The sequence below is a fragment of the Somniosus microcephalus genome, chromosome 31 (genome assembly GCF_052327205.1).
Source record: "Somniosus microcephalus isolate GS21.2 chromosome 31, FLI_Smic_1.0, whole genome shotgun sequence".
Lineage (NCBI taxonomy): Eukaryota > Metazoa > Chordata > Chondrichthyes > Squaliformes > Somniosidae > Somniosus > Somniosus microcephalus.
Window position 1 is genome coordinate 41,878,877 of NC_141017.1, and position 22,922 is coordinate 41,901,798.

At 49.7% G+C, this 22,922-nt stretch overlaps 2 protein-coding genes and 1 pseudogene across 9 annotated transcripts in view; all 3 read right to left on the reverse strand.

Moving 5' to 3' along the window:
- kcnt2b (potassium sodium-activated channel subfamily T member 2b) overlaps positions 1 to 1,866 on the reverse strand; it is a 116,890-nt gene extending 115,024 nt beyond the window's left edge. The window contains exon 1 of one of the 5 annotated variants that reach the window (XM_085971939.1): positions 1,355 to 1,766. In XM_085971939.1, the coding sequence (XP_085828065.1) occupies positions 1,355 to 1,443 (89 nt within the window). In that variant the 5' untranslated portion in view covers positions 1,444 to 1,766. Of the gene's footprint in view, positions 1 to 1,354 lie in introns of all 5 variants that reach the window. The other 4 variants (XM_085971936.1, XM_085971937.1, XM_085971940.1 and 1 more) reach the window with 4 other exon arrangements.
- Positions 1,867 to 4,967: 3,101 nt separating this feature from the next.
- On the reverse strand, positions 4,968 to 7,782 carry LOC147097813 (uncharacterized; annotated as a pseudogene).
- Positions 7,778 to 22,068, reverse strand: qtrt1 (queuine tRNA-ribosyltransferase 1). Of its 4 annotated transcripts, XM_085971951.1 has the most exons (10): positions 21,832 to 22,066; positions 21,499 to 21,567; positions 19,971 to 20,109; positions 19,741 to 19,819; positions 17,277 to 17,392; positions 16,533 to 16,671; positions 16,104 to 16,179; positions 12,047 to 12,156; positions 10,955 to 11,039; positions 7,778 to 8,102 (listed from the first exon to the last, which is right to left on the reverse strand). In XM_085971951.1, exons 1-10 carry the CDS (start codon positions 22,042 to 22,044, stop codon positions 7,950 to 7,952), a joined length of 1,179 nt encoding a protein of 392 aa, XP_085828077.1. In that variant the 5' UTR covers positions 22,045 to 22,066; the 3' UTR covers positions 7,778 to 7,949. The 4 variants fall into 4 exon arrangements, with proteins under 4 accessions (XP_085828077.1, XP_085828078.1, XP_085828079.1 ...); XM_085971952.1 differs by lacking the exon at positions 21,499 to 21,567 and having other exon boundaries at positions 21,832 to 22,067; XM_085971954.1 differs by lacking the exon at positions 10,955 to 11,039 and having other exon boundaries at positions 7,967 to 8,102; positions 21,832 to 22,067.
- Between the last annotated feature and the right edge of the window lie 854 nt (positions 22,069 to 22,922).

Sequence of the window (22,922 nt, forward strand, 5' to 3'; positions counted from 1 at the left end):
TGCTGGGGATAGGGGGGTGAGGGGTCACAGTGCTGGGGCGCTGGGGGTGAGGGGTCACAGTGCTGGGGCGATGCGGGTGAGGGGGTCACAGTGCTGGGGCGATGGGGGTGAGGGGTCACAGTGCTGGGGTGATGGGGGGTCACAGTGCTGGGGCGATGGGGGTGAGGGGTCACAGTGCTGGGGCTAGGGGGGTGAGGGGTCACAGTGCTGGGGCGCTGGGGGTGAGGGGTCACAGTGCTGGGGCGATGCGGGTGAGGGGTCACAGTGCTGGGGCGATGGGGTGAGGGGGTCACAGTGCTGGGGCGATGGGGTGAGGGGGTCACAGTGCTGGGGCGATGGGGGTGAGGGGTCACAGTGCTGGGGCTAGGGGGGTGAGGGGTCACAGTGCTGGGGCGCTGGGGGTGAGGGGTCACAGTGCTGGGGCGATGCGGGTGAGGGGTCACAGTGCTGGGGCGATGGGGTGAGGGGGTCACAGTGCTGGGGTGATGGGGGGTCACAGTGCTGGGGCGATGGGGGTGAGGGGTCACAGTGCTGGGGCTAGGGGGGTGAGGGGTCACAGTGCTGGGGCGATGGGGGTGAGGGGTCACAGTGCTGGGGTGATGGGAGGTCACAGTGCTGGGGATAGGGGATGAAGGGTCACTTTAGCAAGTGGTTCAGATGCGACTCTGAACGTCAATTCCAGCAGTTTACTGATGACATCACACCCGAAATTTGATTAGAGTTTCAGAATCACAAAATGAATCAACTTCTCTCTTTAAATGATGTGTTTCCTGTTATAGCCGCACTGCGGATATAGTCTGCGATAACGTCCAGTGACGTGATTCCTGTAGAAGTACATTGTGACTCCCAGAGTGGGTCAACAACAACTTCAAGGTGCTTCACAATCAGACAACATTTGACACGAGACACAAAAGGTGAAATTAGGGCAAGGTTGGTCAAAGAGGGAGGTTTTAAGGAGCGTCTTAAAGGAAGAAAGAGAGGCGGAGAGGTTTAGGGAGGGAATTCCAGAGCTTAGGGCCCAGGCAGTTGAAACGCAAGATTCAGAGACATGCGAGGGAGGTCCCATTGACCTGTTGCTTGTCCACACTTCAGATTTGCCTGGATTTCAGTTTATTCAAAGACTGGTGTGAAACACAAGGAACCGATGATTCCCCCAAGCAACACACCCTTGGATAGGAGGCACTGGTGGAGTTTGAAAGCTCTGAGGGAAATTCAGCAATCAAAGGGTTAAATCAAACAATTTATAGGAAAAAAAAACACAAAGGCACCGTCAGATTGTTTCAATGATGTGCGAAGATGTCACTTGCCTTATAATTGTGGGGGAAAAAAATCTCCTGGGAATAAGTAGACCTACCGGTCATCCGACTGCCACTCGCCCAGAAGCAGGTCCCGGAATCGGTACCGAGGAGGGAGAGGTAGAACATCTTTTTCCAGCTCCACCATCTTCAGCGGCAGATTTCGGTTTCTTAAAGGACCCAGGGTTCCAAAGGGTCATTTAACTCCAGTAAACACACTGCCCAGGTGCCACCTCCAGAGCTCTTTGCTCCAAACTCTGTCTCCTTTCAAAGAAATAAATAAGAGTTTAAAAACAATTTTAGAATTAAAAAGAGAAAGAGGAAAGTAAGTTGCAGTGACGCTGGTTCTGCCCCCGCAGGATGCGCTGCTGATTTCTGACCAGGAGCAAAGGGCTTTTTTGCTTTTCACAAGATGCTCAGTGCAACTGCTATTCAGCAGAGCCTCTGTTGAGTGAGAGACAAGAGGGAGCGTGTGGCATCATCTGCTATTAAACTCCAAGCTTTCTGTATCTTCCTTACACACACGCACAGCAGGATCTAGCCAACAGCACAGAATGCATAACATGCAAGAATCCAAACAATAAGCTGCCCTTTTCAGCACAGCCCCTCACCCCTCGCAGACTCTGCCTCTGACTGACCGCTTCCAATATCGCTCTGGCACAGACTGAATTTCTGGCAGCGCAAGATGATCAGTTAAGAATGACAGCGAATATAATCACCAAGGAGATGAGCAACAAAGCAGTGACACAACTGTTGTAAATCACTATTAGTTTCAAAAACAAAAGCGGAAATGGCTTGTCGTGTAATAGCATTACCCAGGTTTAATGTTGTTGCCTAATCATTTCCTGCTAATTATCTCCTGATTCTCAATTGATAAACTTATAAAGATTAAATGACAAACATTAACCCTCTGTGCACTGTGTCACAGCGCTGCTGTTCATCGTCAGCTTCTGTTGGCAAAGAACAAAACCGCACAAAGCTAACGGTAGATGATTGATAAGCAATACTAAAGCTCACTGGCTCAGTGAGTCTCTCCAGTAAGTGGCTGAGCCACAGAGAGGTACAACGTCCCAGATTTCGTCTCTGGTCTGTGTGGAGTAAGCTGCCTACAGCTGAGGGAACAGTTGGCCTCAGCACTCTTGTTAAGGATGGGAAAAGTCAGTCAGGATTCCTGGTGTCTCTGTGTATATCTGTGTTGTGTGTCTGTGTGTATCTGTGTATACGTTGACAGGGCTGGGGGGAGGGGGGCGGGGGCCGGAAAACATCTGGCTCGGCTAGGATCAGGATTGGCTGTGATGCTCCCCGCCACGATTTGACAGTCTGAACACAAGAACATAAGAAATAGGAGCAGGAGTAAGCCTCGAGCCTGCTCCGCCATTCAATAAGATTATGGCTGAACTTCTACATCAACTCCACTTTCCCGCCCTATTCCCATATCCCTCGATTCCCTTAGTGTCCAAATATGGGCACTGGCAGGATTTACATCCACACACATGGGCCCTGATCTGGGGACCACGCTCTCGTATCCAGCAAGAAACAGAGCTGGAAACTGAAGGTGGGACAATAACACATCCTGGAGAAACGTAAGGGCCGTTGGTGTGTTCAATGGCTATGATGATAGATGGATCCTGGCTGTGACCGATGATTCCTGGTTACTGCAGTTAACAGCTCCTGTGGCCAGTGGTTAGTGTGGTCAGATGTTAATGGTTAGTGTAATTGGTGGTTACTGTGTCCGACAGTTATGGGTTACTTTGCTCGATGATTACTATTACTGATGAGTACTGTGGTCAGGTTATTTTCCTGAGGTCTCTAGTTACTGAGCACTGCGACTGATTGAGCAGTGTGGCTGATTGAGTGAGGAGCCACTGCCCTCCTGCTTGGGGAAGGAGTGGACAATATAATGTAAACCCTTGGCTGCATCGACACATTGCACCGATCAGTGGGGGGCCGGGGTAACTAGCTTAATTTCCCTTTGTTCTGTTGCTGGCAGTTACAAGTGAGGGGTTTAATGTGATACATTTTCCCATTAGTGTAAATAAACCCGTGAATAAACATTTTCTCCCCTTTTAAAATTAATTTTAATGCTGATTTTGATTCTATTGGTCACTGTTGAAACAGCAATTGGCTCAACCGAGCCAACTGTGCCATCTCGTGGAGCTGCTCATACTGCATGTGGTTACAGAGATGGTCACACTTGGCCAAGACAATTGCTGACAAGCCTTTCAGCTCCTTGTGTTACTCCAGTGCTTCATGTTCAGAAACTCAAGCCACTCCCTGCCTGGAATACACAGGTGTCTCTCTCTAGGTACTCTGTGTGTGGAGGACAATCCAAGGTTGGGAGTTCGATCCTGGGGTCTCACACCGTGTGAAACTCGATCCCAGGCTAGAAGTTCAATCCCCGGGGTCACATGCCGTGTGGGGACCGATCCCCGGGGTCACACGCCGTGTAGGGTCCGATCCCCGGGGTCACACGCCGTGTGGGGTCCGATCCCCGGGGTCACACGCCGTGTGGGGTCCGATCCCCGGGGTCACACGCCGTGTGGGGTCCGATCCCCGGGGTCACACGCCGTGTGGGGTCCGATCCCCGGGGTGTGGGGTCCGATCCCCGGGATCACACGCTGTGCGGGGTCCGATCCCTGGGATCACACGCTGTGCAGGGTCCGATCCCCGGGGTCACACGCTGTGCGGGGTCCGATCCCCGGGGTCACACGCCGTGTGGGGTCCGATCCCCGGGGTCACACGCCGTGTGGGGTTCGATCCCCGGGGTCACACGCTGTGCGGGGTCCGATCCCCGGGATCACACACGCTGTGCGGGGTCCGATCCCCAGGGTCACACGCCGTGTGGGGTCCGATCCCCGGGGTGTGGGGTCCGATCCCCGGGATCACACGCTGTGCGGGGTCCGATCCCTGGGATCACACGCTGTGCAGGGTCCGATCCCCGGGGTCACACGCTGTGCGGGGTCCGATCCCCGGGCTCACACGCTGTGCGGGGTTCGATCCCCGGGGTCACACGCTGTGCGGGGTCCGATCCCCGGGATCACACACGCCGTGTGGGGTCCGATCCCCGGGGTCACACGCCGTGTGGGGTCCGATCCCCGGGGTGTGGGGTCCGATCCCCGGGATCACACGCTGTGCGGGGTCCGATCCCTGGGATCACACGCTGTGCAGGGTCCGATCCCCGGGGTCACACGCTGTGCGGGGTCCGATCCCCGGGGTCACACGCTGTGCGGGGTCCGATCCCCGGGGTCACACGCTGTGCGGGGTTCGATCCCCGGGGTCACACGCTGTGCGGGGTCCGATCCCCGGGATCACACACGCTGTGCGGGGTCCGATCCCCAGGGTCACACACTGTGTGCGGGGTCCGATCCCCGGCGTCTCACACTGTGTGAGGGGCCCGATCCCCGGGGTCACACGCCGTGTGGGGTCCGATCCCGGGCCGGGAGCCCATGCCCTGGTTTTGGAAAAGTAAACAAATATCTACCAAGTTTCCTGCTTCCAATGGCTTCCAGTATATAGGGATTCGGTGTTGGGTGAAGAGAGGATCAGGCTCAGCTGTGATGCCCACCACAGTAGAATATCTGACTGACAGTCACTCGAAGCTCATGTATGAAGAATGAGCACCCTGGTGAGCAAGAGTCAGCACCTTTCAGGGTACGTGAGGTGGGTGTGGCGAGTTACAGCTGAGCTGATTGAACAGGAAGCACTGGCGTGAGCTGTTTATCACCATTGGCTACACTTGTGTAGCACCTCCAGTGGTCAGCCTGCTTGATATCACAGCTCTCCAGGACACAATCCATCACACGGGCATTACCTCGCTCTCTAAAACAACTGGGGTTCAGCTCGTTGCTCATGTGGGAGCTGAGGTCAGAGTCATAACAATAATCTTTTTCTCCATCCTCTCCAGATAGTCCTTTGCTTTCATGTTTCTCTGCATTACTTGCAGATTCTGCAGGATTTCCTTCCTTTTCATTTAATATTTCTTTTGTACTTTTCGATTCTTCTCTGAACCCACAAGAAGCTGAAAAGGTTTGCTGAGTGGCATCCACAAGTTGATTTTTATTCTTAATACGGAGGTCCAAGGCCATATCAGCATCCATTTTGTTCATCCCAAGCTTTCCATCAACATGGTCACATGCACAGCTTGTATTACAATCATTACTCTGACGTGTGCCATTCCTAAGCCTACTGTGGTTAGGAGATAGATTAATGTCTTGATGCTGAATGTCTAAAGAGTTCTTCTTACTTACAGTTTTATTTAGCTCATCTTTTCCTGTTGCGTCTTTTTCGTTTGTGGATTCTACGCACACGGAAGGGTTGTTTTTTTTCAATTCAGCCTTCTTGGCTTGCAATTCATTGATGACCTTTAAAAGCCTACCAGGGCTATGCTTATTTGAATTCAGTTCGATTACCTCTTTCGTGATGTGCATTTTTCGTTCGTGAATTCTACGCACATAGAAGGGTTGTTTTTTTTCAATTCACCATTCTTGGATTGCAACTCATTGATGGCCTTCGAAAGCCTAATAGGGCTGTGCTTATTTGAATCCAGGTCTACGACACCACCATAACTGCAATTTTGAGTTTTATTTTCTGAAGAACACGTACAGATTAAAGATTCATCACAATCTGACTGGCATTTCAGATATTTTGAAAAGAACAGACCTGTGGCTTCCACGTAAGCTTTGTAAGGTGCCAAACTGAACACATTGTTTATGACTGGCATCGGAGGGGAAGCAGGGGGAGTTTCTCTCTTGTCTCCCTTAGAAGCAGGAGAAAAGTTAATCTCAGATGTTCATCTGGTTGAACTAATATTGTAACTCTTTGGTGGGCTTTCCAATCTACCTTCTTCTGGTTTATTGATAAGTTTCACTTTCTTTACTGAATACAGATCTACCATGATCACTGTTGGATGAAAGATGAATGCTTGGGATATGTTCCTGCATATAAATGTCCTTCGGTCTTTGATCTGCAGGAGTGCCAGCAGGTCTCTCAAATGTCCCCTTCAGGTTTTTTCCAGATAGTACAGGGTGAAAGGCACTGTGCTTACTTATCAACTGTTGCTGACCAACATATTTCTGATTACAAAGCGAGTTTAATGAATTGTAGCACCTTTCATCTGTTTGCACATCAACAATGACACGTGGCCTGAAGTGCAACATGTCCGGTGAAGGAAGCTTTACATTGGCTGGATCTTGGTGAGATGCAGACACTTTTTTTCCCCCAAGAGGGACTCTGTGACTCAAACTCTGTTGGTTGTGCTACAGGATGAACCAAGGGATCGGTCATGGGGGCACTTTTCTGCAATGAAGGAGGGGGACGAGCAGGATACCCAAGAGATTCCGAAGGCGGTGGATAAGGATTTCCTGGACTAAGTTGACCTGCAAAATTGGAACTGGATACTGGCATCCGCCCACCTGTGCTTTGTAGCTATGTGGATGCAACAATGAGTACCTGAGTTTGGCTGGTTTGAAATAGTGTTTTGAGTGTGTATAGCTTTTGGCTGAATTGGCATTGGATACTTTGGTGGTGATAGCTTATCACAATACAAAGGTGGCTGCATCTGGTGCCCTTCAACTGCTGCAAATGGGTGCAAGGGAACTTTTCACAAGTCTTGGAGGTTATGCATAGATGTGTTGATGCAACTTGGTACGTTTCCATTAGTTTTCATACGAGAGTGCAGAATATCTGGGATTCTGTAGAACATTCCTATTGTAAGTTCCATATCCTTGACACAGGTGAACGTACTCCAGGTAGTCTTCCAGTTTCTTTGGTGATTCTGTCCACAGAGCTATTCTGTATATTGCCGGATTCATGATGCAATGGTTTATTTTTCAAAAGATGATTACCATATTGCAGATTATGCATCAGTTGATCGTTATTCGCAATGATCGGTGTCGGCGCTCTCGGGGTTGGGGGCGGGGGGGGGGGGGGGGGGGGAGGCCGAACCCGAGGGAGGCTGAACGAGAGCAGGACTTCAACAGCTCACACTTTTACACCAGGAGTTGGATTCAACCAATGTACAGTAAGGATCCTCGCCCACCTCCAGCACGAGCTTCAGACAGACACTGGCCGGGATCAGGATCAGCGCACTCCTGGAGTCGGGATCCTGTGAGGGCAGACACTGGCCGGGATCAGGATCAGCGCACTCCTGGAGTCGGGATCCTGTGAGGGCAGACACTGGCCGGGATCAGGATCAGCGCACTCCTGGAGTCGGGATCCTGTGAGGGCAGACACGGGCCGGGATCAGGATCAGCGCACTCCTGGAGTCGGGATCCTGTGAGGGCAGACACGGGCCGGGATCAGGATCAGCGCACTCCTGGAGTCGAGATCCTGTGAGGGCAGACACTGGCCAGGATCAGGATCAGCGCACTCCTGGAGTCGGGATCCTGTGAGGGCAGACACTGGCCAGGATCAGCACTCTCCTGGAGTCAGATCCTGTGACGGGGAGCGGGAGTTGAGGCAAATATGTCTGCAGTCCAATGAAGCACATCTTAAAAATCACTTTTATTTCAAAAAATATAACACACAGACAGCAACACAACTTGGGCAAGTGCAAGAGTCCACAGCCACATGTGCTGCAAAGGTGCCCCTTCTCGCGATGACCTTCACACAGCAACCAGTGCTGAAAGACACGAACCTTCCCCGATCCCGATCCCTCTATTCCAGTTTAACATTGACAGTGCTGAGCGCGTCAACAGCCCAGCGCGGGTATTGCTCCACACTCCCATACATCCGCTTCATGAACTGCTGAATGAAGACTGGGAATCGCCCCTGCTGAATACTCTCACGGATTGAGCGCATCAGGTTCAACTGCAAAACATAATTAAGTGCCTTAAAAACAAAACCAACAAACTCCCCCTGGTTCAGCAACAGCGAGTGCAGTAATGAGCCAGACAGGGCAAGAGGGTCACAGGATCAAGCCCTGACCTGCCAAGTGCTCTGGGTGCCAGCACCGATGCCACTATTACCTACGGTGCCCTGCATTAGGGAGCGGGGAAGCAGCCAGGCTTCCTGCTGCTGATCACCATCCTCGGAATGTGTGCACATCCAAACGTCAAGAGCATAAATACTCTTCACAGTAAAATAGTCCAGGACACTCACACAGGAAGAATGGTCATTTACCCAAAATACCAGAGAGAAGTCCCACCTGCAGCACCGCATGAGTCAAAATTACATCGGATACACAGCACAGAAACAGGCCATTCGGCCCAACCAGTCCAAGCCGGCATTTATGCTCCACTCGCGCCTCCTCCCATCTTTCCTCATCTAACTCCATCAACATAACCTCGATTCCCTTCTCCCTCAGATGCTTGTCTAGCCTCCCCTTAAATGCATCGATACTATTCACTTCAACCACTCCCTGTGGTAGTGAGTTCCACATTCTCACCACTCTCTGGGTAAAGAGGTTTCTTCTGAATTCCCCATTGGATTTCTTGGTGACTATCTTATATTGATGGCCTCTAGTTTTGCTCTCCCCACAAGTGGAAACATTCTCTCTGTATCCACTCCATCAAAACCTTTCATAATTTTGAAGACCTCTATTAGGTCATCCCTCAGCCTTCTCTTTTAAAGAGAAAAGAGACCCAGCCTGTTCATCCTTTCCTGATATGCATACCCTCGCATTTCTGGTATCATCCTTGTAAATCTTCTCTGCACCCTCTCCAGTGCCTCTATATCCTTTTTATAATATGGTGACCAGAACTGCACGCAGTACTCCGAGTGTGGTCTAACTAAGGTTCGATACAAGTTTAGCATAACTTCCCTACTTTTCAATTCTATCCCTCTAGAAATAAACCCTAGTGCTTGGTTTGCTGTTTTATGGCCTTGTTAACCTGTGTTGATACTTTCAGTAATTTGTGTATTTGTACTCCGAGATCCCTTTGTTCCTCTACCCCGCTTAGATTCCTATTTTCCCAGTAATAAGTAACCTCTCTATTTTTCTTACCAAAATGTAATACCTCACATTTATCTGTGTTGAATTTCATTTGCCAATTATTTGCCCATTCTTCAAGTTTGTTAATGTCGTCCTGTAATTTGTTGCAGTCCTCCTCAGTATTGACTATCTCTCCCCAATTTGATGTCATCCGCAAATTTAGAAATTGTTTTTTGATTCCAAGGTCTGAATCGTTGATATAAATTGTGAGCAACAGTGGTCCCAGCACTGATCCTTGTGGAACACCACTACCCACCTTCTGCCACTCTGAATAGCTACCCTTTACACCTACTCTCTTCTTTCTGTCTTGAAGCCAGCTAGTTATCCATTCTGCTACTTGTCCCCTGACTCTGCATGCTCTGACCTTATTCATTAGTCTATTATGTGGCACCTTATCGAAAACCTTTTGAAAATCTAGATAAATTACATCTACTGCATTACCCTAGTCTACTCTCTCTGTTACCTCTTCAAAAAATTCAATCAGGTTGGTCAAGCAAGACTTTCCCTTTTGTAATCCATGCTGACTATTCATTATATTTTTGGTTTCTAGATGTTCTTCTATTTTCTCCTTTAGTAGGGATTCCATTATTTTTCCTACCACCGATGTTAAGCTGACTGGTCAAAAGTTCCCTGGAAATGTTCTATCTCCCTTCTTAAATATCGGTATTATGTTAGCTATCCACCAGTCCTCTGACACTACACCTCATTCTAATGAATTACTAAATGTGTAGTAATGCCTCTGCTAACTCTTCCCTAGATTCTTTTAAAATGCGCGGATGTAATCCATCCGGACCAGGGATTTTATCCTCACCATCCGCAGTATTTTGCTATTGTTTTATCCTCTGAGATGATTAGTTTATTTAATATTTCTCCTCTTTTTATTTTAAATGCAATTATCTCATTTCTAATATGATCTCGTCATGTCCACCTGTTCTGTCTCCCTGCTAAATACTGAAGCAAAGTAATTATATAATATTTCTGCCATCGCTGCCTGCGATATTATCCTGTCCATCCCTCAATGGCCCCATTCCCATCCCGACTTTCCTTTTTTTATTTATTTGCCTGTAAAATGTTTTACTATTTTGTTTTATGTTCCTTGATCATTTAATTTCATAGTTCCTTTTTGCCTTTCTAATTGTTTTTTTGACTTCTCTCCAAATCGCCTGGAAAGAGGAGAAAAGTGCAGAGAGACAGGCACCAACAGCACAGATACTGCACGCGAACACAGCGAGAATCTACACCAACAGCACAGGTACTGCACGGGGGAGTCAGAACCTTCAGGCAAGGGAGAGGCAGGGAGCAACAGCACAGGCACGTTTGTTTGATTTTAGTAATTTTGGGTCAGAGGTGAAGGATGTTAGTGAGGTAAATGAAACAGAGTAAAGCTCCCTCTACACTGTTCCATCAAACACTCCCAGGGCAGGTACAGCACGGGTTAGATACAGAGTAAAGCTCCCTCTACACTGTTCCATCAAACACTCCCAGGGCAGGTACAGCACGGGTTAGATACAGAGTAAAGCTCCCTCTACACTGTTCCATCAAACACTCCCAGGGCAGGTACAGCACGGGTTAGATACAGAGTAAAGCTCCCTCTACACTGTCCCATCAAACACTCCCAGGGCAGGTCGAGCACGGGTTAGATACAGAGTAAAGCTCCCTCTGCACTGTCCCATCAAACACTCCCAGGGCAGGTTCAGCATGGGTTAGATACAGAGTAAAGCTCCCTCACCTGGTAGGCGATGTTGTGGACGGTGATGTGATGGAGGGCGGCAGTATCATTCCTGAACAGTGCATGGAGGTATGCTCGAGTGTACCTGCCAAACACAGAAGAGCAGTTTAGCCAGACTAACGGAATGGATGGGGACAGCAGCCCCTCCGACCCCAATCCTAGCAGGGATATTTCTTGTTTCCTGCAAAATTCTGCCCCCCGCCCCCCTCGACCCTCCCCTGAAGGCACTGTCTCTGCCTCGGGTGCAGTTCCACAGGTGCAGGCTGCCCTCCAAGTGCCCATTCTTCATGTTTGAGCCTACACAGCCAATTGGACGATGGTCATCACAGCTGAGCCCAATCCTGTCTTCATCTGATTTTCGTACAGACACATCCGCTTTTCGGCGGGAGCCCTGCATAGCGATCAGGGGCGGGAGCCCTGCATAGCGATCAGGGGCGGGAGGGCTGTCCTATGACGAGAGATTGCATAGAATGGGCCTATACCCTCTGGAGTTTAGAAGAATGAGAGGTGATCTCATTGAAACATACAAGATTCTGAAGGGGATTGACAGGGTAGATGCTGAGAGGTTGTTTCCCCTGGCTGGAGTGTCTAGAACTAGGGGGCATAGTCTCAGGATAAGGGGTCGGCCATTTAAGACTGAGATGAGGAGGAATTTCTTCACTCAGAGGGTTGTGAATCTTTGGAATTCTCTGCCCCAGAGGGCTGTGGATGCTCAGTCTTTGAGTACATGCAAGGCTGAGATCGATAGATTTTTGGACTCTAGGGGAATCCAGGGATATGGGGATTGGGCGGGAAAGTGGAGTGGAGGCCAATGATCAGCCATGATCTCATTGAATGGCGGAGCAGGCTCGAGTGGACGTATGGCCGACTCCTGCTCTTATTTCTTATGTTCTTATAGCGATCAGGAGCGGGAGCTTTAGATGATTTTTCTCTCTCTAGCCCAGAGGCCGAGGCTAATTGTATCACTTTAACTGCTTCCTGGGCACAGAGCAGGATCGAGTCAGTCTGTAGAGCTCAACAACACAGCAGAGAGAGCATTCACCTACAGAGCCCACCAGAGATGTACAGAGTTCACTCAGCCACCTGTCTTACCTCTTACACGTAGGACAGGCGCAGTCCTCATCGATGGGCTTGAAATCCTTGGCATATTGTCTGTGTTTCAGCTGCAGGGAGCCCCAGGGAACGAGCGCAGACCCAAAGCGCTGAGAGATCAGAGAGGACAGGTTAGACTGCAGAGCTGAAGTGAGCGAACAGCAGCTCGGAGACGCTGAAAGCCCCATTATCGACTCTGGGTTCAACACAGAGTTCATGACCCTGGATTCCCCACCGCCCCAAAACCCAGCGGTACGCCTGATTGGACAAGGCCTCCACAACATTGGGGACACCTGATTGGACGGTCCCCACAGCCGGATGTTCCTCACGCCCCAAGGCTGCAATCCAGGAAACAAATCCTTGACCTCCGGCTTGAACCTTTAACCCCCAGCAAGCAGAGATTATTTTGCCTAGTCTTAGTCTCCCTGTGCCACACCCGCCCTGCCCAACAGGCCATGGTTATCAGTCTCTGGCTAGACCCCCTGTCCCAGCTTGCAAAGCCTCTCTCAAAGCCCTAAATCACACCGTAGAAAGAACATAAGAAATAGGACCAGGAGTAGGCCATTTGAACCTTCGAGCCTGCTCCGCCATTCAACAAGATCATGGCTGATCTACCTCAACTCCACCTTCCCGTATTATCCCGTTCCCAAAAATTTATCGACCTCTGTCTTGAATACACTGAATGACTGAGCATCTACAGCTCTCTGGGGTAGAGAATTCCAAAGATTCACAACCCTTTGAGTGATGACATTTCTCCTCATCTCAGTCTTAAATGGCCGCCCCCTTATTCTGTGACTGTGACCCCGTGTTCTAGATTCCCCAGCCAGGAGAAACATTTTCCCAGCATTAGCCCCGTCAAGCCCCTTAAGAATGTTGTATGTTTCAATGAGATCACCTCTCATTCTTCTAAACTCTAAGGAATATAGGCCTAGTCTACTCAATCTCTCCTCATAGGGCAATCCTCTCATCCCAGGAACCAGTCTAGTAAACCTTCGCTGCACTCCCTCTAAGGCAAGTATGTCTTTCCTTAGGTAAAGAGACCAGAACTGAACACAGTGCTCCAGGTGTGGCCTCACCAATGCCCTGTATAATTGTAGTAAGACTTCTTTACTCTTGTACTCTAATCCCTTTGTAACAAAAGCTAACATACCATTTGCTTTCCTAATTGCTTGCTGTACCTGCATGTTAACTTTCTGAGATACATGTACAGGGACACCCAGGTCCCTCGGAGTGCAAACATTTCCCAGTCTCTCACCATTCAAAAAATTATCTGTTTTTTTGTTTTTCTTACCAAAGTGGTTAACTTCACACTTCCCCACACTGTATTCCATTTGCCATGTTCTTGCCCACTCAGTCAACCTGTCTATATCTCTCTGCAGCCTCTTTGTGTCCTCCTCACAGATTACTTTCCCACCTAACTTTGTATCATCAGCAAACTTGGATATGTTACACTCAGTCCCTTCATCTAAGTCATTAATATAGGTTGTAAGTAGCTGAGGCCCAAGCACTGATCCTTGCGGTACCCAGCCTGCCAACCTGAAAAGGTCCCGTTTATTCCTATTCTGTCTTCTGTCTATTAACCAATCCTCAATCCATGCTAATATATTACCCCCAATACCATGAGCCCTAATTTTGTGGAATAACCTTTTGTGTGGCACCTTATCGAATGCTTTTTGAAAATCCAACTACACTACATCCACTGGTTCCCCCTTATCCATCCTACTAGTTACATCTTCAAAACACTAACAGATTTATCAAACACGATTTTCCGTTCATAAAACCATGTTGACTCTGCCTAATCATATTATGATTTTCTAAGTGCCCTGTTACCACGTCCCTAATAATAGATTCTAGCATTTTGCCTACTACTGATGTCAGGCTAACTGGTCGATAGTTCCCCGTTTTTTCTCTTCCTCCTTTCTTAAATAGCGGGGATATGTTTGCTACCTTCCAATCCTGGGACTGTTTTAGAATCTAGGGAATTCTGGAAGATCCACTATCTCTGCAGCTACCTCTTAAAATCCTAGGACGCAGGTCAACAAGTCCAGGGGATTTGTCACCACTTCGTCCCATTAATTTCTCCAGTACTATGTCTTTACTTATACTAATTTCTTTCAGTTCCTCATTCTCACTAGACCTTTGGTTTTTCATTATTTCCGGAATGTTTTTGTCTTCTACCGAAGACAGATACAAAGTATTTGTTTAATGTCTCTGCCATTTCCTTATTGTCCATTATAATTTCCCCTGTCTCTGCCTCTAACGGGCCCACGTTTACTTTCACTAATCTCTTCCTATTTACATACCTGTAGAAATGTTTACAATCTGTTTTTATGTCGCTTGCTAATTTACTCTCTTTTGTCTCTTTCTTGATCTATTTCTTAGGCCTCCTTTGCTGAATTCTAAAATCCTTCCAATCCGCAGGCTTACTCCTCTTTTTGGTAACATTATAAGCCTCTTCCTTTGATCTAATACTTAACTTCTCGTTAGCCACGGTTGGACCACTTTTCCTGTGGGGTTTTTGTGCCTTAAAGGAATGTATATTTGCTGTAAATTATGTATTAATTCTTTAAATGCTCGCCATTGCTTGTCTACCGTCATACCTTTTAATGTAGTTTCCCAATCTACCGTAGCCAACTCGCCCCTCATACCTACGTAGTTTGCTTTGTTTGGATTTAACTAAATCACTTTCAACCTCAATATAAAATTCTATCATATACGGTCACTCTTACCTAAAGGCCTCTTTACTACAAGGTTATTAATTAATCCTTTCTCATTGCACAATACTAGATCTAAAAGAGCCTGTTCCCTAGTTGGTTCCTCAACATACTGATCTAGAAAACTATCTTGTATACATTCCATGAACTCGTCCTCCACACTATTACTGCAAATTTGGTTTGCCCAGTCTATATGTAGATTAAAGTCCCCCATGATTACTATATTACCCTTGTTACATGCGCCGCTAATTTCCTGATTTATACTCTGCCCTACATTACAACTACTGTTTGGGGGCCTATAAACAACTCCCACCAATGTTTTCTGCCCCTTGCTGTTTCTTAGCTCCACCCAAACTGATTCTACTTCTTGATTTTCGGAGCTAAGATCCTTTCTCTCTACTGGCAGCACGGTGGCATAGTGGTTAGCACTGTTGCCTCACAGCGCCAGGGACCCGGGTTCAAATCCGGCCTCGGGTGACTGTCTGTGTGGAGTTTGCACATTCTCCCCGTGTTTGCGTGGGTTTTCTCCGGGTGCTCCGGTTTCCTCCCACAGTCCAAAGATGTGCGGGTTAGGTTGATTGGCCATGATATTAAAAAGAATTTTTTTTTAATTGGCCCTTAGTGTTAGGGGGGATTAAATACGTGGGGTTACGGGGATAGGGCTTGGGTGGGATGGCTGTCGGTGTAGGGACCGGGTGCTAGGGTTTGGATGATCAGCCATGATCTCGTTGAATGGCAGAGCAGGCTCGAAGGGCCGAATGGCCTACTCCTGCTCCTATCTTCTATGTTTCTATGTTTATCCCATCCTTTATTACCAGGGCTCCCCCTCCTCCTTTTCCATTTTGCCTATCTCTTCTAAAAGTTAAGTATCCTGGAATATTTAGTTTTCAACCTTGGCCGCTTTGCAACCACGTCTCCGTAATGGTTATTAGATCAAACCTGTTCATTTCTATCTGCGCTATTAATTCATCTATTTTGTTGCGACTGCTTTGCGCACTCAGATATAATGCCCTTAGCTTTGACTTTTTTCTATTTTCTCCTGATGTTACCTTAGTCACTGATGCCCTATTACCTTTGTTACTCTCTCTGTCCCCTCCTGTCCCACTCAGCTTATTTTTTAACCCAAAACTCTACTCTTTTCTAGAGCCCTGGCAGGTCCTGTTGGTCAGACACTATTCTCTTCCGCACCCCTTAGACCAACAACTGCTCTCAGGATTCTACAAAAGCTGCTCTCAGGACAGAAAGCGGTGATATAATCGCAACTCAGTGTCTCCCAGAAGGAAAGGATCTCTCATCCATCCAACCAACTGAGTTTGCCTGAGTTACAAACAAAGAATCCTTACCGCTGTACGTGTGGGAAACACACAGTCAAACATGTCACAGCCCAGAGCCACACACACCACCAGATCCGTTGCATACCTGGGGGAAGAGAGAAAGGACCACAGACCTCAAATACATGTTTTACAAGGTTCTCATCACTTTAAGCAACACACTGTCATCTATTGGACTGTTCATATGGTGAGAAGGTGGGTAGAGGGGGCTGTGAGAAACATACACACAACAGGAAAATTCTCCCAACCCCATCTCCCCTCCCTATCCCCATCAACCTTTGTGATGAGAGATTATTTAAAATACTCAGACTCGCAACGTGAATTTCCAACAGGAAGCCCACCCTTGATGGTAAAACACAGCGTGGTCCAGTAGTACCACTGATCTATACACATACGTGCACACAGACACAGACAGGGCCACGCATACAGACTGTCTCGTACCCCACTCCCATCAGGTAGCGTGGCTTGTCCCGTGGGAGGTAATCCGTGCTGAGCATCACCATTCTCCAGAAATGGTCCTTCTCCTCTCCACCACTCAGTCCCCCGATGGCAAAACCAGGGACATCACGCTTGATCATCTCTGAAATCATAAAGATTGACGAATAGTGAGAAATGGAGTGGCCAGCGATAAGGATGGGGACAGAGAGCAGAGGCCAGGGTCAGCAGCAAGGGTTAGCATCAGTGCCCAGGGATGGGCGTACACTCAGTATCAGGCACAGAGAGCCAGTGAGCATGGCAGGGCGGATCCATCGACTTGGGCATCACCAGGAAATGCAGAATAGGCATTGGGGGGGGGGGGGGGGGGGTGGAAAGAGACTGGTGGAATAAGTAAAGTATCAGCTATCGAAAGATCAGATCAAAGGATCCATTTGACCTCATTCTCCCCCCTCCCGGAGTTGCTGATTTGTGCTTCGGGCCCTCGCGGACCACAACCAGTGACCACTGTTTGTAATTTCCCAGAGCCAAAAGAGAGGGAGAGAAGCCAACCATCCAGAGAGGTCCAGATGGCAGCACGACTCGCACACGCCGATCAGCTGCTTACAAAGTAGCCAGAAACAGCAGAGCCCGTTATATGACACAGCAACGAGAGACGTCAATCAGCAAGCAATGGAAAAACATTTTTACAGAAAGAAATCTCCAGTTTAATATCAAAGAACAGCAAAAAAAGAGATCTCGAAGCCTCACCTTTCAGGCATTTCATGCGCAGTTCAACATTCAGACCGCCCTGGATAATGGCAAACAGATTCTGCTGCTCGGGGTTCCTGTTTGCTGCAATACAGCGATCCAACCAGCGGACAGACCTGAGACACACAGAGTTACTGCCATTCATATCGGGTACGAGAGAGAGAACATGCGCGAGAGCGCGCGCCGGTGCGAGAGCGAGTGTGTGCGTGCGAGAGTGAGTGTGTGCGTGCGAGAGTGAGTGCGTGCGTGCGAGAGTGAGTGAGTGCGTGCGAGAGTGAGTGAGTGTGTGCGTGCGAGAGTGAGCGTGCGTGCGCGAGTGTGTGCGTGCGCGAGAGTGCGCTCGAGAGTGCGCTCGAGAGTGCGCTCGAGAGAGAGTGCGCGCGAGAGTGTGTGCGCGAGAGAGTGTCAGTGTGAGAGTGTGTGCGCGAGTGAGTGTGTGCGTCAGTGAGAGTGTGTGCGCATCAGTGCGAGTGTGCGAGAGTGAGTGTATGCGTCGGTGTGAGAGAGTGAGTGTGTGCATCAGTGTGAGAAAGTGCGTGAGAGAGTGAGTGCGTGCATCAGTGTGAGAGTGCGTGCGAGAGTGTGTGCGTCAGTGAGAGAGTGTGTGCGAGAGTGAGTGTGTGCGTCAGTGTGAGAGTGCATGCGAAAGTGTGTGCGTCAGTGAGAGTGTGTGAGAGTGAGTGTGTGCGTCGGTGTGAGAGGGAGTGTGTGCGTCGGTGTGAGAGGGTGTGTGCGAGAGTGTGCGCGCCAGTGAGAGTGTGCGCGCGCATCGGTGTGTGTGTGTGTGTGTGTGTGTGTGTGTGTGTGTGTGTGCGTGTGTGTGCGCGAGTGTGTGCATCAGTGTGAGAATGTGTGCGACAGTGTGAGAGTGTGTGCGTGCATCAGTGTGAGAATGTGTGCGGCAGTGTGAGAGTGTGTGCGAGAGTGAGTGTGTGCGTCAGTGTGAGAATGTGTGCGAGTGAGTGTGTGCGAGAGTGAGTGTGTGCATCAGTGTGTGTGTGCGAGAGTGAGTGTGTGCGTCAGTGAGAGTGATTGTGAGCATGAGAATGAGTGCGTGCGTGTGCGAGTGTGAGAGAGAGAGCGCGTGCAGGAGAGTGAGTGCATGTCAGAGTGTGATAATGTGTGAGAGAACAAGTGTGTCAGATTGAGTGCGAGTGCGAGAGCGTGAGAGTGTGTGGATCTATTTGTGTTTGTTTCAAGCACATAGTCTAATAAGGGAAGAGGCTGTGCCGGATCTGACTGTAGGGAATGAAGAGGCCTAATAGTTAATGTGAGGATTGGGGATCATCGAGGAGACAGTGACTGTAACATAACAATGTTCGATATAAGAAATGGAAAAGAGAGGAAACGGTTAAAGATAAATGTACCTGACTGCAAAAAGGCCAATTTCAATGAGATGGGAGAAGGGAATAGAAGGACATGTTGATAGGATTAGATGAAGTAGGGTGGGAGGAGGCTCATGTGGAGCATAAACACCAGCATGGACCTGCTGGGCCGAATGGCCTGTTTCTGGGCTGTAAATCTATTCACGTAATAAGGAAGAAATATGTGGAACTCAAAATGGAAAAGGTCCCAGGCCCTGATGGCTGCATCCTAGAACACTGAGGGAAGTCAGACAGGAAATAGAAGGGGCTCTGACCACAATCTCTCAAACATCCCTGGGTATGGAAGTTGTGTCAAAGCACTGGCGGGTCGTCAATGTAACCCCTCTGTCCAAAAAGGGAGAAAAGGATAAAGCAGGTAACTGTAGACCAGTCAGGTTAACATCGGTACTGGGCAAACACCTAGAGGTCACAATACACGATAGAATTAATACTGACTTAAACAGACAAGGGACAGACAGCATGACAGACAGGAAGAATTTGTAAAAGGCAAGTTGTGTCTGACAAATTCAATAGAGTTCTTTGAGGAAATAAGAGTGTATTAACAAAGGAAATGCAGGGGACGTTATGTATGTGATTTTTAACAAGGTGCCATGGCTCGCTAATAAACTGAAGGCCCATGGTGTTAAGGGAAGTGTGGCAGCACGGACAGGGGACTGGGTAAAGAACAGGGGACAGCGAGCCGTGGTTAATGGATGGTTTTTGGACTGGAGGGATGGAAGCAGTGGTACCCCAGGGGTCAATGTTGCGACCACTGCTCTTCTCAATGATATCTAAATGATTCGGACTTGAGTTTAAGGGTGCACAGTACCAAATTGGCAGACAACACAAAATAGGGAGCGTGGAAATCTGAAATAAAAAGAAACATTTGGAAATACACAGATCAGTCAGCCACTGAGGAGAGAACTGAGATCAACATTTGCAGTGTACTCCCTTCACCAGAACGCAAAGAGACACAGCTGCAGAGACAGCCAGCAAACAGCCTGTGGGACACAAAGATCAAAGACCAATCACACAAAGCAGAGATCAGAGACACTGGGAGAGACCCTGACTCAATGTGTGAGTGCAGTAGTCCCACTGACCTGTACATGGCTTCCTCCACTCTGGGACCAGACACTGTGCTGCTCACAACATCATCCAACTGCATCATGATGTCTGAACCTGGCTCAGCAAAGAGAGCGAGAGAGAGAAAATTAACAAACCAGGAGGAACAGAACCACCCTCCCCCTCCCACTCAGCCTCTCCTCCGCCCCGTTACACTGATTAATAATAGCACTCTGGCTGAGGCTGATTGACAGACCCGGATAGTTACCTAGAGCATTCTGTATTTCAATCGATTTCTCTGGTGACAGAAGAATCTCCTTCCCATCATATGGAGAGCAGAAACGCACCCCTTCTTCCGTCACTTCCGCCAACTCCACCAAAGACACCATCTGGAAGCCACCGCTGTCCTGCAGGGAGAAGGGATGTAAACCAGCAGAAAGGCTCCCATCCATCACCAGGCAAGGCTGGAGAAGGTTACAGAGATAGGGAGGGGCAAGGCCATGGAAGGATTTGAACGCAAGGATGAGAAATTTAAATTTAAACAGAATAAGTTACAGGAGGATTTGAATACACTTTGCAATTGGGCAGACAGGCGGCAGATGAAATTCAATGTAGAGAAAGTGCTTCACATGGGTACAAAACATCCAGGTAGGGACTACTACTTAATAAATGAAAATAAAATAATGTGCATGGAAAATGAAAGTGATCTGGGGGTCCTGATTGACAAATTGAAGCTATTGCAACAACGCGCGGTGACAGTGAGTAAAGCAAAACAGAAGTTGGGAGGTATTAAAAGACCAATATTGAGCCTAAATAGTGAGGTAATCCTGCCACTTTATAAATCATTGGTGCGACCGCACTAGAATACTGTGTACAGTTCTGGTCGCCACAGTAGAAGGGTATTGCAGCCATTGAAAGGATACAGAAGAGAGCAACCAGAATGATTGAGGGGATGGAGGGATTGGATTATGAGGAGCAATTGTGTAAACTGGGCATGTTCTCACTGGAAAAGAAAAGGTTGAGCGGAGATCGGATTGCTGTTTTTAGGATTCTAAAGGGACTGGATAATGTCGACCGTGGCAAGTTGTCTCACCTTGTCCAGAACAGTAGAACCAGAGGACACAACCTGTGCTTGAAGGGGGGAAAATCAAAACTGATCTGCGGAAACATTCTCTCAGTGAGCGTGTGGTCAATCTATGGAACAGGCTCCGTAGGGAGACGGTGGAAGCAGTTAATGTTGATTCATTCAAATGCAAATTAGATAGATTTCGGTCAGAAAATACCATTTTGGAATCCAGTATGTAAGTAATTTGAGACAGGACTTGTGGCGAGTGTAGGGTGCTCAGGAGGAACAGGTGACCTTGGACCATGTTCCCTGTAAGCTACCCTTCGTTCTGCGCGGCCTGTTTCTTTTAGTGCGCGGTATTTACAATGGAGAAGCCGGTGAGCGGCCTGCGCGGGACCTTTCTCATTACCGCGCGGCCGCGCAGCTTAGAGGGAACATTGCTTTCGACCTCTGGTTCCCAAAGCTCTCCACCACCGGGGGTTTCCTCGCCTCGTGTCTGGGTCTGTTGTGGACTGGTTGTTAGAGATTGATCCTGTGATTAGTCACCAACTCCATTATCATATCATGGGACTACCAGGATGGTAGACGGTGAACTCGATGGACCCTAGTATATTTTCATCTCGCAATTCCTATGTTCTGATGATAAAAAGTATTAATGATAAGAGAGAAACATTGCATCAAAGCATCAGTTCCCCAAACTGCAGATGATCACTCCTGCTCAAACACTCACCGTCAGCAAGGCTCTCTTCCAGTTCATGAAACCGTGCAGCCCATTCGCCTTTGTGATAAGTTCCGGGCCCTGGGGAGAAGCAGGAGTTAGAGGAGAGCAGGCTGTTGGTGCTGAGGCACACGGAGCAGCAAGATCCCAGCGCCAGCCCCGCTCCGGGCCTCAGGCCCCGGGGGACAGAGAGCGGGGGGCTCCGGATCCAGCTCCCGCCGCCCCGGGCCGCCCGCCCGACCCCCCACCACCCCCCGGGCCTTGCCTTTCCCGCCACCCCCTCCTCTCTCTCCTCCCCCTCCTCTCTCTCCTCCCCCAGGCCTCCCTCGGGCCCCGGCCTCTCACCGGCCGCATGCCCAGGTGGTAGGTGTTTCCCAGGCAGATCTGGCAGCCGAGTGCCTCCAGTTGCGGCACCGCGATTCCCTTCAGCGTCCCCTGGGTCCCGACCGGCATGAAGACCGGGGTGTCGACGGCCTGGTGCGGGAGGCGGAGGCGGCCGAGCCGGGCCCGGGTGACGGGGCACTCGCTCAGGGTGCGGAGCGACAGCGGCGCCGCCATGGCCGGCAGGAAGCGGAAACCGGGCCCTAGCAACCGGGGGCCCATGGCAACCGGCATCCATAGTAACCGGGGGCCCATGGCAACCAGCATCCATAGTAACCGGGGGGCCCATGGCAACCGGCATCCATAGTAACCAGGGGGGGCCCATGGCAACCGGCATCCATAGTAACCGGGGGCCCATGGCAACCAGCATCCATAGTAACCGGGGGCCCATGGCAACCAACATCCATAGTAACCGGGGGGGGGGGCCCATGGCAACCAGCATCCATAGTAACGGGGGGCCCATGGCAACTGGCATCCATAGTAACCGGGGGGGGGGGCCATGGCAACCGGCATCCACAGTAACCGGGGGGCCCATGGCAACCGGCATCCATAGTAACCGGGGGCCCATGGCAACCGGCATCCATAGTAACCGGGGGGCCCATGGCAACCAGCATCCATAGTAACGGGGGGCCCATGGCAACTGGCATCCATAGTAACCGGGGGGGGGCCATGGCAACCGGCATCCACAGTAACCGGGGGGCCCATGGCAACCGGCATCCATAGTAACCGGGGGCCCATGGCAACCGGCATCCATAGTAACCGGGGGGCCCATGGCAACCGGCATCCATAGTAACCGGGGGCCCATGGCAACCGGCATCCATAGTAACCGGGGGCCCATGGCAACCGGCATCCATAGTAACCGGGGGGCCCATGGCAACCGGCATCCATAGTAACCGGGGGGCCCATGGCAACCGGCATCCATAGTAACCGGGGGGCCCATGGCAACCGGCATCCATAGTAACCGGGGGCCCATGGCAACTGGCATCCATAGTAACCGGGGGCTCATGGCAACCGGCATCCATAGTAACCGGGGGGCCCATGGCAACCGGCATCCA

Excerpts from the sequence above, each read along its gene's own strand:
- qtrt1 (XM_085971951.1), bottom strand. The coding sequence starts at position 22,044 with ATGGCGGCGCCGCTGTCGCTCCGCACCCTGAGCGAGTGCCCCGTCACC. Across the intron at positions 17,393-19,740 it reads GTGGAGGAAGCCATGTACAG|GTCTGTCCGCTGGTTGGATC; the intron begins GTCAGTGGGACT and ends TGTGTGTCTCAG. Across the intron at positions 16,672-17,276 it reads GCGCATGAAATGCCTGAAAG|AGATGATCAAGCGTGATGTC; the intron begins GTGAGGCTTCGA and ends TTATGATTTCAG.